The following is a 15,399-nucleotide window of genomic DNA, read 5'->3' on the forward strand; positions in this document are numbered from 1 at the left end:
TTCATTTCTCGATGATTGAGGGAAAGTGGGTGTAGGCAGGAAAAGGTCCACTTGGAAGGTACGATGGTTGACCAGCCTGACGGTGGACATTATTTTGTTTTGATTTGGCTGAGAGTCCATATGTATTTGCTTGAGTAATTTCCTCACACAATTTGCTAAAATTCCGCATTTCAGGGGTATGGAGTACTATGTAAGGTTGCCTTAGCAGAGGAGCCGCTGAAAGATACGACAGGTACATCTTGATGATGTAGTTTATTGTCATTAAAAAAGCTTTCCTAGTGTTTAATAGGTTTCGATAGAACTTGTGCTTTACTTGGATTACTGCAACCTTTATTCTATTCATCTCACTGTGACGACCTTCTCTGCCACTGGCTCGTGGTCCCTGCAGGTGGGGCGTGGCCAAGGGTCATCAGAAGAGTAGAAACACCTGGGATAATCAGCAAGCACTGGCAACACATGGGCCTTGTGCGCAAGTGCTGCATTTAAAAAGGGTCCTCTGGTCTCAAGAGCGCTCTCTCCCTCGCTGTCCTGAGACCCCGTTTGGCTGTCTGTAGGAGAGTATGGTTTGACCTGAAACTATACAACATCTCACACACTTCCCACGCATGCACTCACCTCCACCACTGAAACTACTGACTCCACACACACACACCACTGTTTATTCTACCTAAGTTCTGTTTTTGCTACCTAAGTTAAATAAAACCCTTTCTGTTAACTACTACTTGTATGTATCCCCCTTTGTTGTCATGGCCGTGCGGCCCGGTTCGTGACACTCACCACACAAGTTGTCAGTCAGGTTGACCAAATAATGAGATGAGCCACCAGCTTACTGAGGCCTATCAATCCTGTATCACATGAATACCAGATGTCTTCATTCTCGTATAATACTTTAAAATGGCTCATTGTTTAATAAGATTCAAACCATGCATTTTAACATGTTATATAGCAGTTCTATGATTCTTTCAATCACATACACATTTTCATTGATACAATATTAGCGAACTAATTGATCATAATGTATTTATTGATAACAACAACATCAGGTAATATATATAATTCTCAACTTCTCAATTTAAACATGAATTCATCAGCACTGTCTATACAACAAAACTGCATTATGAAATACATTTAGAGGGAAACGTATTTTGTATCGTGGATTACGTTTTTTTTAATAAAGGGTTGGAATTCATTGGATTTGTGCCACATATCTTTTGAAAAGATCTTCTTAAATGTTTTTATTATTGATTGATAATTTACTGCATGTGCTACATAAAGAACTACTGCCACAAATGTCAATGTTATATGATACAAAATTATTTTTTATAAAAAAATGACATGAATATCAACCTGCACCTTTTGTATAAAATCTATAATAAACAAGCTTAGAGTTGAGACTACGGTAAAAAATATAACTGTTAAAAATATACCCTTGTGATTATAACTGTTGCAACCAATAGGTTTGCTCGGTGTTGCAGAAAACTAAACCAGACATCTGTCAGTTGAATCGTAGTGATGGTCGAAATCACCAAAATTCAACTCACTGATGTTGTAGTTTGAACACCAAACACAAACTGAAATGGGGAACTTTCTCTTATCTGTGTGAGCGTTATGCACACAAGTAGTTTTTCAGTACTAAGATGCAGGCAGTGTCTAAGGGTTGAATCCCACACGTATTGCCGGATACCATTTCCTCTTTCATGTCAGTGTTTTAGTTATATTCACAGTTTAAAATGAAATGTACGTCTCTCACAGTGATCTAAAAGTGACTTAAGTGTTCAACCTGTATGGCTATTGTGGCAAGTGTTTATACCAGGTTGTATAACCTGGTTCAACAAAAAAACTATATTGGCAATACTTTCTATTTACATAAATAACAATTTAAAATATTAATGGCCGTTCATCCATGATTGATCACTTTTAAGGTTGACTTGCTAATAGAGCTGAAACAAATACTCTAAGAGTTAAATAAATTGATTAACACATTGTTTAATCTATCACCAATGTGAGGATTGTGAGAATTTGCTGTTTTCTATACATTTTATATTATAAGTTAATTTATTGTCTTTAGCCCATCTGAATTCATGGCTCTGGGAAATTGTGATGTGTATTTATCACTATTTACTGTCATTTGAAGATATTAAAATGAATCAAATCATGGATTAGCAATCATTACATCGAATAGCTGCAGTCATTTGCGGAATGAAGACCATGACATGTGTATGACAGCAACAAATATACATCTGTTTGTTTAAGAGGTAAAACAAAATTGACTCATGGTGTTGAGAAAACGTGAAGCTGCTCCAGTTTGTTGTGGTCCCTAGGTCACCTTGCTGTCAGGAGGTGAGGTCAAGCCGATCAGTTGAAGTCCTATCTTGTCCTTTTGGTTCAAAGGAAGGTCTTCAGCTGGAGTGCATAAGATGGAGATCCTCTAACAAAAAAGAATATAGGTTTTAATAAAAATCATAAAACCCCATTGCAAATTACGTTTATTGGCAAAATGTACAAACTTTCAGCTGTTTTCAATAAACAACTCAAACAAGGACAATTCAAATAGCTCAACCCAATGAATGTTATGAGTGTTTTCTCCAAATTCAACACAACATGCCACTTTTAATAACTACTGCTTAGGTTATTCAACCTCTTCATGACAATTATCGTTAGTATTTAGTAGAACACCCTTCTGCTGTTATGACCTGATGCAAACGTGATGCATAGCCATATTTTGAGCGTATTGGAGCCAACTTTTATTGTGCTTTTGTGTTTTTTGTTTTGTGCAAGGCAATGATCTCTTCTCTTAACTTTTTGGACAATTATCTGACCCATATTTCAAATATGCAATCAAACATCGCTGCCAGTCCAGGTATTTGATGTGTTCTATCTCAAGCACACCTGATTCAACTAATGAGGCCCTTGATTAGTTGCATCAGGTGTGCTTGAGATAACGTCTGATTCTATTAGGGGGTTGAATAATGTAAAAGACTGCAGTAGATTAAAAGTGGCATTTTGTTTTGAATTTGGGGAACCCACTTGTCACATTAGTTGTGTTGAGCTATTTAAATTGTCCTTGTTTGAGATGTTTATTGAAAACAGCTGAACGTTTGTACATTTAGCTAATAAACCATATTTGCAATTTATTTGTGCAAATGTAGCTTTTTAGAGACGTGTTGACCCATTTAGATAACAACTTACCTGTCGCAGGGTACCGGGAGTGGTGCTCACATTGTACAACATAACTATAGGAACACTGAGTGTAGAGGAGAGAGTGAACCACCAACCAAGAGCATAACCCCACCACGGGTACTCAATTGTGTTGTTGAACTTCAGAGGAGTGTATTTGACCAAGGAGAAAATAAACGTTCCCTGAAAATAGTCACAGAGAAAGCAGTTAAAGAATTGGTTAGACAATGTACAAAATGTAAGTAAAGGTGGAATTTCTAAATTTACCACAACAAATATATATATAATTGATATCAGTAACTTGTAACACTTTAAAAAAAGGTGTACAAAATGAAATTAGGAGCATATCTGTTGCCCCCTCACATGGCAGCGGCTGAGCTGGCGGGTGGGCAGCTAACGGTGTGAACAGCCCTAACAGTGCAAACATGAGTGACAGTGCTGACAGAGTTAACAGTGTTAACCTGAGGGGAAACCAGATGGTGGGCGCTACGCTTCCGCGACACCATCCTCAGTCAGTAGATTTTATCAGCAGGAACCACAGTATGAAGGCAGTGAAGAGCATGCATGCACTAACGCGCCAACAAGTCTGCCCTGCCCTGCTATGCCAATAAAGAATGGCAAAACTCGGGCAACTTTACTCTCTGCTCAGGTGGACATTACTCCACTATATTTATACATTTTAAATAGTTGTTTACTCTTATTATAGAGAACCTTTAAAAAAAGAAGCTGGCCAATGCTAGTATGCACTAGAGGGGCAAGACTGAGCAAAGAGACAAATCAATTGACTGAGAGAACTTTTTCTGCAACTCACCATGCATATTACTGGAGTGACGTATTTCAAACAATACTTAATCAGGGGTAAAGGCTTGTATCCAATCATATCCTCTATGTTATCATAAAACCGGTCTGCACCTGTAAGTAAATTGGAAAAGCTGTGGTGAGGGAATTCAACCTCACAGTGAAGAAACCATGCACATTCTTCTTGTTTATTAACTCACCGTATATCCATCCAACACAACCAGACTGCAGTATGGCGAAGAGAAGTAGAGTCATCCCACTACAGGCATAGTAGTCAAACAACTGGAAGATGTACAGACCACCCTGTGTGTGAGACATCAGTTAGCTGTTGTGTTCTTTTAACATAAGAAAACAAGGTTATTGTAAAAAAAGTGACGTGACTATTCAATATTATCGTACATCTGTAACCATCACAAGTCCAATGAAGAAGCTGACAACACTGATAGCAAGTAGAAGAAGTTTACGTCGATGGCCAACGTGGAAGAAGGAAGGATTTGTGTCAGAAATTGTTGTCACGAGGGCTTCCAGACCTACAAACTAAAACACAGTTCTCAGTTACACAACTCCACATATGCTGTACACAAACATACAAACGTTGCAGAGATAATTTCATAATAATTTAGTAAGTACTCAGAGAGTAAATACCTCTGCCAAAGCTGCACAATCCTTTCATCTAGTTTTTTTTAATTCTAAAGTTTAAGATAAGAAATTTGTATTATGCATCCAGATCTGAATCAAGAGACACAAAGTAACAAAAGAAATCAAGGGATTAAAAAAAAAGTCACATTAGTAATTGCTGCATCTGTCCACCCATTATCTGCCACTTATAATAATAATAATAATAATAATCCATATAGTGCTTTTCTAGATACTCAAAGACACTTTACATTATACACCGTAGACACAGCTACGGGGAGCAATGCAGGGTTAAGTGTCTTGCTCAAGGACACATTGACTAGGGCGGGGATTGAACTGCCAACCCCTTGATTGAAAGACGGGCATGCTAACCACTGACCCATAGTCGCCCCACAAATTATCTTGGGGATTGGTCGCAGTGGCAGCAATGATAATGATGTTATGTTCTCACAGTGTTGTAAATCGATTGGCTATATACAAACAGACACACAAACATGACCAAAACACATCTAGATGTAATACAATGATTTCTTGTGAAACACCCACATACCTCCAACCAAGGCCCAACAATCATAAAGCCAAACCTCCCACATGTTCATAAAGACTGTTATGCAATGTATGCATAGAAAATCTTTTATCCTGGTCATCGTGAACCGAAAATCTGCATTTCATAATATTTATATACTATCCTCAGAAATAAAACTGTTTCTGATTCTCTCAGTGCTAAAGAAGAGTCAGCTTACCTCACTGTCTAGTCCCAGCAGGATGACCATAATGAAGAAGAATATTGCCCAGATCTGGGGAAAAGGCATCATGGCGACTGCTCGAGGATAGGCGATGAACGCCAAGCCGGGACCTGCAGTCAAAATGCGTTTTTTATGCTTTTAAATATCTCACTTGTATGTAATTAAATGCATTTGGTTGCTATTGCTTACCCTAAAAGTACAATGCTCGTTAATCCCTTGATTTAGTTATTAATAACAATATCTATATTCTTACCGGACTCTGCTACTTTTGATATGTCTGTGTTCTGCTCATATGCCATAAATCCAAGTGCAGAGAAAATGGCAAAGCCTGCAACAAAACTGGTCCCACTGTTCAAAAGGCACAAGTACACACAGTCCCTAAAAACAAAGAAGACACAAATACATGTTATACTCCTTTATCTATAAAACCTTTCCATTGTTCTTTCCATTGTTGGGACTCATATCGTAAAATGCCCAAAGAAGGCTTCATATATAAGACTCCTGAATACACTAGGAATACTTTGTGGGTAAACTATACTTCAAAGTGATGTGGTATTCCTAGTATAAGCTACTCCAAATTTGTTTAGCCTAAAATGGGCATTGAAGATGTTCTGGCTAACGGTTCTAAATCTGTTGTATATCTTCAGCGGGTTGTTGTGCTTTTCAAGAGACTTTGCCTCAGGAAGCTGCAGATGTGTTCTTTCTTTTTGCGTTTGTTGCTGTGAATCTACGTAACCCAAACTGAAAAACACAATATAAATGATAAATCTAACTTACTTGTAACAGTTGTTGTTGTACTTGTTATAACTGCCGAGTGCAGTTAGACACCCAATGCAAATAGCATAGGAATAAAATACTTGTGTGCCAGCGTCCATCCACACCTGCAAGACAATAAAGGACTTTCTTTTAATCTCCAATACATTACATGTAAAACATCACATTTACTGTGTGTACACCTAGACAGAACCACCTAATACGGATTGTGTCGATATGTATGACATCACCACTGCACGGTAACCAATCTCTCCTGAAGTGTGACTTCCCCTTAACTTTCCACTACCTTGTGACCAATTTAAGATTTTACATATAATTGTTTTGCATTTGTTTGCTCCAGCACATTATTTAACTTAATGCTATTAAATGATGAAACCAAACACATGTATACACATTTCTGTATAGTTCAGCTTTATGTCTTTGGACATTTTCAAGATGTTAACAGTGCCTCTCCAAACAAAATGCATTTGTTAATAAGGGGACAACCTGTGGGTACATGAGGGTTGTAGTAGTTGTAGGTTCAGGAGTGTCACATACAGTATGTCATTCAAACAGAGAAGTATTGAAGAGTGCTCATACCTGTGGATCAGACAGGCGGGATGGATCTGGGTAGAGATAGAACTTGATCCCATCCAAGGCCCCTGGCAACGTGACTCCACGAACAAGCAGCACCACCAACATCAGATATGGAAATGTGGCAGTAATATAAACTACCTGTAGAAGAGTGAGGGTTAATATGTGGGGAAATGGTGGACTTTGATTGCTGTGTTGTCAGGATGGATACAGAGTTACGGAATCACCCAAGTGATGATAGTTCATCTTAAGGGGGAGATCAACATGTGCCCCAGATCTCACAGTAATCCATCCAATAGTTGTTGAGATATTTCACTCAAACCACAAATGTGAACCTCACTAGAAGTCGGAGGATCATCAGAGTCATCAATATCTGTATTGGACCAGTATTGGACCAGCTGTTATCCCTAAAGCCAAGCCTCTATGGCTGATACAAAATAATCCATGACATGTTTGAGGTAGTGTAATTTAAACTTACTGTGTGGTAGCTTTTTCCCTCTTATGTTCATTAATTTGTGTGCTTGGAAACATGTATGATCATGTTTCAGGCAGTGTGTCTGGCAAAGTGATATGATTGCAGGGTTTTTGAAGAGTTGACTGTGGGTCAGTGGTTAGGTCTGTCTTTCATTCAGGGGGTTGGTGGTTCAATCCCCGCCCTAGTCGATGTGTCCTTGAGTAAGACACTTTACCCTGAATTGCTTCCTGTAGCTGTGTCTACAGTGTATGAATGTAACATGATTGTAAGTCGCTTTGGATAAAAGCGTCAGCTAAATAACATGTAATGTTGAGGAGCATGTTGTCCTAAAGCATTGTCATGTTACAGTTTAAGATTTACTTAAATACACCATAGCGAATGCTAAAGTCCTTGTCCTACCTTCCCTGTGGACTTTACTCCTTTCCAGACACAAAAGTAACAGATGATCCAGGACAACAGAAGACACAGAGCCAGCTCCCATCGAATGCTGCCTAACTCATGGACATTTCCTGTTAGATTCAGAACTCTTCTCCTGAAAAATCACATTTTTTGTTATTATTGATGAATGTCAAATTACTTTCAGAACTTAGTATCATATTTGGATTTAATTTTCAGACTCACTCCCAAAACTCTCTCACTGGTGACGTTGCATTTTCAGCAGCTGTCCAATTCAAATGTCCAGCTCTTCGATCAAACTCTACACAGGTCTCTGTTGCAAAGGCACACATAATGCTTTAAACAATGCATTCAAGGACAACTACACATATTTTTGATCATTCTTCCTTTGTCAAAGCCTTCATTTAATTGTATACTTATTTAACTTGATAACTGGAATGGGGGACATTTCCAAAGAGCCTAATCTATTAATTACTGAGTTAATGCAAAGTCGTTGAGTCGAGTTAATTGGTAAGTCCTTGAACCTCGTGTTATTCTTTGATGGGAGACGGGCAGTGGGTGGTTTGAAAATGTCTGCGTGAATTGATAGATGCCAGGAATCTTGGATCTATTAGAGCATCCTTTGAGTAAGTCTTGTCAGATATGTGGGGGTGAGGGCGTAATGTTGAAAGGAGAGGGAACCAGAGGAGTGGTTTTGAGGGGATAGTTCTGGTTATGATTTGTGTAGTTGTGTTAAGCTAGGCATCCACATGATGACAGCAGCACACTATTCTGAGTCTACAAGGGCCAGTGCTCCGGTGCACAATGTAGGTGCCCCATGTCTATTAATGACAACAGTAAAAGGATTACATACCATTTTACAACAGTTTGCGGTTTCTTAAGTTCCTCTATGTTCACCTAAAATCTTTGTTTAAGATGTGTATGTGTTGTGTGGAAACTTGAAACCTTCAGGACACACAGTTAAATGTTTGAAATGGACAATATTGTGTGTGGAGCGGCTCTTTAAGTATGTTACGTAACTTGAATTGAACACTAAGCAAGGCAGAGAAAACCTGGCACCTCACAATTTAAAACGTTTCCAACAGCTGGCTTTTGCCCTCCAGATTTTCAAATGAGCCCAACAAATCAATAACTGAAGATGGATAATACTCTTGTTATTTGTTTGTATCCCTAACCCTAACCCCAGCCCTAACCCAGATCGTATACTGAGACAAACCTGTGTTCCAGTTGTTTCTGCAATTTGCCCAGGGAAGTTCAGAGTTGAAAGAGGAGAAGAGATACAGGAACGCCCAGGCCAATATGATGATGTAATAGATGCTGGAGTACAAAACAACCACAAGATTGCCATAACCCATCCCTGACAAAAACAAACAAACAAACAAAGATATTTGAAATAAAAAAGTAAGAAACATATAATTATCACATCTAATTATGTATCATATATATTATAACATATTATAGTAATGTAATTTAAAGGACACCAATGCCACATAATAAAACGTTGTCCTATACATACAGGTTCAGACATAACATCTGACCACTGTATTTATCCTAAGCATTAAACAGGGGAGCAATTTGAGGTTCTGTGTCTTGCTCAAGGACACTTCAACATATGAACAGTGGGAACCAGGGATCAACCATCAACCTTGTGGTTAAAGATCGACCTGCACTAGCCACTCGTCTACAGCCACCCTACAACAATGTTGATTCTTCTGTTGTAGATTTACTAACGATATGTAAGCTTGATTGCGCACATGAGAAAGATAGTCATCCATTTTTGTAACTCATTCAACCTAATGTAATAACTCACACAAGGCAATATTTAACCAAATTGAGCCATGTCAAAGATATGTTATGTTCAATTTAATAGTTCACCAAACCTAATAGTTCACCAAACCCAAAGTTTGTTGGGTTTCTTAAAAAAGATGGTGGACACATTCTTTCTAAACACATCACCGAGGTTGCATTATTCCTGAGATTTCTTTTGAAAGGAATTTTGTTAATGTCAAGACTTGCCCTCACTTATATCTTTAAGTTGTGGAATTTGTTTTACCAACACCACTGTTTCTGTCTGTTCCACAGGTGGTTAAATCACTTTCATCACATGTCCCTGCAAGATTTGTAACAAAAGTGTGAGCACACAACACAATTTGCAGAAAGTCAGCATGTTATAGGTTGCATATCCCGAAACCGCAATCATTGACCTTTTCATGAAGAAGAAATACATATTTCCTTAGAGAAATTGAGAAAATATAATTCAGTATTGCTGCCCTGCAGAATACACTTCACATACAGATTCCCACATACACATGTTGTCTGTAACATCGCAGGTATTGATGTGCGTGGATGTTTTGTCCTCCATTCACTGCAGCAACTGTAGAACAATGTGAGTGCATGAATTTGACAATTTGCTGTGCGAAAGATTAGATTTGAGAGGTTTCAATAAACAAAAGAGCTGGTACCTCATTTTTCTTCATTACCTAAAGACACAGCCAGACATTTCTTGACCATGTCATACACACATGGTAATGATTTAATTTGATTATTTATTTAATATTTATTTGATTTGACATGGATAGTCTTGATTCTACAACTTTACCTTCAAAAAGGGGACAAATTTTCCTCCAGCAGGTAATACTTCCCTGTTTGGTGTACTGGCCGAGTGACGTCTCCAGGAGAAACAGAGGTATGCCGCAGGTAAAGAGGAAGAGGACATAAGGAATGAAGAACACCCCTTGAGAAAGCATAAAGTTACACCACATGAGTTGTTGACCAGGTTGAGCACTTATGGAAAGGCCACAAGAATCACATTAAGATATATTGTTAACAAGAGAGTTTAACTGTTAGTAAAAGGTATATCCAATCTCTAATAACATTTAAGTCATAAATTCAAAAGTCTGGACATGTTTCTTAACACTCTCCATTTGCTATCTCTATTAGTTTCATTAAGACACATATTTGTTGTCAACAAAAAGTGGGTTTAGCCTCCTGCAGTGTTCCTTTTTTAAGCATATGAATGAATGTGGACCGAAAAAGCAGCAACTGCTAGATTACCTAGATGACAGCAAAAGTAGGATTTATAGTTTGCTTGTTGTTACTCTTTAGAAAAGGAGTACCTATTATAGGTTTGGGAGGTAATATTTACATTGTAGTTCTGATATGAAATTGTGCCTGATAATACATATACAAACATTAGTAACACAATCTTAATTTAATATTTGTTTTTGGTTGCCATCAAGTAACCATGCAGTTTGAGGTACATAACCCAACTGTCATTTTTTTTTAACAATCTGCGTGTGTACATTTGAACAAAGTAGCAGTGTTGTTCCTATTATGAAACTTACCTCCTCCGTTTTTGTAGCACAGGTAAGGGAACCTCCACACATTTCCAAGGCCTATGATTTGACCTGCAACAGCCAAGAGGAACTCCATTTTGCTTGACCATTGTCCTCTGGTCAAGGTGTTGGGTACAGGATGGGCTGTGCCTACATCCAGCACAAACTTGACATCTGGACCATAAGGCTTCTCCATCGCACTGAAACAAGAGAAGGGTTAACGACTTACAAATTACTTCAGTGGCGTTCAGTGACAGAAGATTATATAAACTACATTTTCAAGTGAATTATTGATGTTATTTGTGGATTTTATTTTGCAGTAGCAAATTGCGACTAAAGAGCACATTTTCAGTGTCGATGTCAACATATGCACTAACCACAGCAGGGCTGTTGTCATGATTTAATCACTGTTTATTAATGTTCATAATCCACACAATGTCTTGCTGTATTAGGTCAAGACAGGATCAGTACCGCTTGGCATGAAGGCCATTTTTCCATCAATGTTGCTTTTGTGTTGCTGTTTTGGATTCGATGTGGGAGTGCAGCAAATGGACTAGGAACTATGTGTGCTACCACGTTACTGCTTAGTGAGAGGAGGATTATGGCAAAGTATCCAATTACTGTATATGCATGAACATACAAGGAATTTAACTCCACCGTTTTTTCATCTCTCAAAAACACAAAAATAGACATAACAGCTAGGGACAAGGTCAACAAGGACAGATAAATATAGATATAAAAAACAAATGACTAGAGATTTTACTTTATTTATCCCCATGGGGAAATGTCTTGATATATATTGTATGAATATGAATAAAAAGGAACAATGACATACAATAAGATATAAAACATCTATATACAAGTCAAGTGCTCTCAAAGTTTTGAACTGACTTCATACGTGGTTGTACAACATACAAATTATTGAGGTGTTGTAGGGAGAAGAAGGTTAAATGTGCTTCAATAGTTTCACAAGGAATATAAAGCCTGTCCCAGCCTATTCTCATTCCTGTGTTCCTTGTTCAAATATGTTTACTTGATGTTTATAAGAAAGAGTACATGTAGGGACTTAGGACCCAGGGGGCAGTCCGGTGGGAAGGACGGGGGCTGTATCGGGGGGAACAGCATGGCAGGGCCGAGGAATAAATAGTTACAATTAAGAGCAGTTTGTTCTCCCGTCTTGTATGTGTATCAATAAACACGACAATAATGTGACACATACACAGAGGTTGTATGTGCTCAGTGTCAGAAATTGTATTGGGATTTCAACCCCACGACCGTCTAAGGAATAATGCCTCTAAATCAGGCAAAAGACAGTACCACTGCTCTGAAAATTAACTGAGCCATAGCACATGGCATAGCTGTCATGTTTTCAGTTCATGTCCTTGGTGCCATTGTTCCCTCACAATGTTTCTTATTCATTAATATTGGGTAAGAAAACATTGTATTTAATGCACAAATAGCAAGCTGTACACAACAAATATTAGTAATGATTATATTATTTTAATCAGCATAAAAATATTTTTCTTTTCAAATACAATACTTCAAACCTTATTAAATCAGACATGCTGTGGGAGAACCATTTCATTATCCAAACCACTTATCCTATTTAAAGGAACGTTGGAGCCGATCACAGCTTACATTGGGCGAAGGCAGGGTACACCCTGTCCAGGACTCGCCAGGGCAATTTTAGAGTCCAATTAAGCTGCATGTCTTTGGACTGTGGGAAGAAGCCAGAGACTAAATGCTGACACGGGGAGAATATGCAAACTCCACACAGGAATGCCCAAACCGGGGATAGAACCCTGGACCCTCTTGCTGTGCTAGCCACTACAACACGTGCACCGTTAAGTCTAGGGCTGCAACTAACGATTATTTTAATAATCGATTAATCTGTCCATTATTTTTTCGATTAATCAATAATAAATAAATAACCACTAGTTCTGCTTTATACTTGTTGTGGACATCCCATAAACGTCGGAACAAACGTTGGTGTTTGGGTTCATAACATCACCCGTAGGCTCAAACAGCATTTTTTTTAATTTTTTTATACTCAAACATCTCCGTGTCTTATTAGGTGGCGTAATAATCGCGCGACACAACGAATCGATAATGCAATTCGTTGCCAACTATTTTAATAATCGATTTTATCGATTCGTTGTTGCAGCCCTAGTTAAGTCGGATGGAATAACAATGAGGCTTATTGTTGATAATGGCTGTTGCACAGGTTTGTCTTTTATTGTCTAATTAAAAGCTAATTGCATCAAAACTTTTCTTTTGACCGACTCTAACTCTACCTAAAAGTAACAAAAAATGACAGATGGCGAAAACAGGCCCTAAATCACTATTATGTTGTGTTTGTGTTTTGTATTCAGGACTGCAATGAAAGGAAGGGCATATGTGCAGCAGGGAGGGCTTGGTTCTAGGAAGTTAACAGTTAGTCGTTGAACTAATCTCTTAAAACCATAATACTTATCATAAGCAGACACATTTTTGTTCACTCTGCACTGGGGCGACTTTGTGTAAATACAGTACCAGTCAAAAGTTTGGACACAGTATGTTGATGTTTTTTCTTTTCTTCATTGGTGACTATTTTAGAGACAACAAGAGTATAATTCAGACACTAAATTTATTATTTACATTTGTAATAGTTTTGGGCCCAAAAGAAGAATAATAATTACTTGAATAAAACATGTGTTTAGTCAAAGTCCCCACAGTGTTACATGCCGAGGGAAAACACTAAACACTCTTCGTTTTTGAATTTGCATCTTTTTACAGGCATTTGTGTGCACTTGAAACCTGAACTTATTCCTTTTTAAATCTTCCAATTCATTTGACCAATAACTGGTGATTTATTCTATTCTTATCCAACTCTTGCTCAGAGGGATCTTTTTCTCTTTCTGCCTACCTGTTGTCCAGCGTTTTGTTCCATACATACATATATATATATATATATATATATATATATATATATATATATATATATATGTGGCTGTCGATGGCTGTCAACAATTTAGGTTTTTCAAGAATATCTCAGATCATATATTTGCTCTACATGTGACCAGACCTTGGCAGTGTAAGGAATAGTTGTTGGTCACTTCTACTCAGTAGGTTTTTATTTTGTATCCCAGTCAATCTACAACAGGAAGGAATTGTCTCAGGGTTAAATCAATTTCTGTTTTGATTATTTGACCATCCCAGACCATACACAAAAACCCTCCATGCTTTTTAATCTGCTATCTATTAACATCAATAGCTTTTAGGGCTTAATTTGCTGAAAAATGAAGTGTTTATTCATGCATGCACCTTTTTATGTTCTACAAACAATCATAGCAAGGGATTTAATTATTTAATAATAGTATAAGTCACTTTAAAAAAAGTCTGTAATAATGCTAATTGATTAAAATATTTGCACAAGACACATGTATTTGTTATGTGTTTGTTTTAAATGTGAGCGTTTGGCAGCAATGTAAACAGAGCAACCTGATGTGTCATACTAAAAAGGGAAATAGCTGCACTCCCGGTAGCACAGCCAGTAACCTTTGGCCTACATAATACAGCTACAGGCGCCAAGCACAAGTGCAACTGAAAAACCCAGCTGTCTCTGAACTGCAAGGAAACCATTTGTTTCCTATTCAATAACTTAAACCAAAGTAATGTATAACAAGGACAAATGTAATTCAGACAGACAATCCTGCTTGTGACCTGAAGGGAAAGGGATTGGTTAAGATTACCTGAGGAAGGTCGCTTCTTGTCTTTAGTCTGTGGTTATGCTTCCATTTATCCCTAGTTAGGATTTATCTGGTGCCTTTTGAAGAAAATACAAGTCTAGATCCCCCAGTCTCTCCAGGACAAGTGCTCTTCCCAGCTCTGGCCATGAGTGAGTCCATGAGAGGGAGGTTTGAGGGAGCTGTGTTTGTATGACAATGAGGTTGAAAGAGCCAGAGGGACAGAGCGAGAGAGGAGGGGCTGGGGAGTTATGTGTTTCTGAATGAGCAATTTAAGGCGGGGACTGTTCATGGAGGCCACATGGTCTCACAGTAAAGAGGAGGGGATTTGCACAGTGGTAGGCTGGCTGCATGGCTCTGTCGGTATTTATGTTTGTCGTCAGTATGTTCAGCACGTTGGTCCAGACAGAAAAATCGGAATAACTAACTGTGATCCACTGAGGATGAAAACCAGTCATTTAGTCTATAGTTAAGTTGACATTTTGGTTGTTAATTAACAAATTGTCAACTTGCCATCTTCACTAAAATAGGGAAGATGATAAACATTACAACTCAAAGTTCACCCCGTTAACTGTTTTATGGAAGTGAGCCATTTTCTGAATGAAGTGGCAAAGGCAATGCCGTGCAAATCTTTCACTTGCAGTACACTTTTAGTGTTGTTCCGCTAATTAAACATTTTGTGGTGCTACTCTGAATAAAGTGAAAGGTGGAAGTTGATGAATTTGACTAACAAGGTTAGCTTCGGTAAGCATAAAAAGTGAAAG

The 15,399-nt window shown here is 38.1% G+C and overlaps 1 protein-coding gene across 1 annotated transcript; it reads right to left on the reverse strand.

Moving 5' to 3' along the window:
- Positions 1 to 1,003: 1,003 nt before the first annotated feature.
- Positions 1,004 to 14,879, reverse strand: LOC117730519 (sodium- and chloride-dependent GABA transporter 2-like). The gene is made up of 15 exons (XM_034532262.1): positions 14,642 to 14,879; positions 10,920 to 11,110; positions 10,175 to 10,309; positions 8,792 to 8,932; positions 7,801 to 7,888; positions 7,579 to 7,711; positions 6,711 to 6,845; positions 6,135 to 6,238; positions 5,611 to 5,735; positions 5,355 to 5,467; positions 4,375 to 4,512; positions 4,176 to 4,278; positions 3,989 to 4,089; positions 3,190 to 3,360; positions 1,004 to 2,428 (listed from the first exon to the last, which is right to left on the reverse strand). The coding sequence occupies exons 2-15, from the start codon at positions 11,104 to 11,106 to the stop codon at positions 2,318 to 2,320; spliced, it is 1,785 nt and encodes a 594-aa protein (XP_034388153.1). The 5' UTR covers positions 11,107 to 11,110; positions 14,642 to 14,879; the 3' UTR covers positions 1,004 to 2,317.
- Positions 14,880 to 15,399: the final 520 nt, after the last annotated feature.

This window comes from Cyclopterus lumpus, chromosome 5 (genome assembly GCF_009769545.1).
Source record: "Cyclopterus lumpus isolate fCycLum1 chromosome 5, fCycLum1.pri, whole genome shotgun sequence".
Classification (NCBI taxonomy): domain Eukaryota; kingdom Metazoa; phylum Chordata; class Actinopteri; order Perciformes; family Cyclopteridae; genus Cyclopterus; species Cyclopterus lumpus.

Bases quoted from the DNA above. Each gene is read 5' to 3' on its own strand.
- LOC117730519 (XM_034532262.1), bottom strand. From the start codon at position 11,106: ATGGAGAAGCCTTATGGTCCAGATGTCAAGTTTGTGCTGGATGTAGGC. The intron at 6,239-6,710 runs GTATGAGCACTC...ATTGTCTTGCAG, and splicing joins CCCGCCTGTCTGATCCACAG to GTGTGGATGGACGCTGGCAC. The intron at 4,279-4,374 runs GTACGATAATAT...TCTCACACACAG, and splicing joins GACTTGTGATGGTTACAGAT to GGTGGTCTGTACATCTTCCA.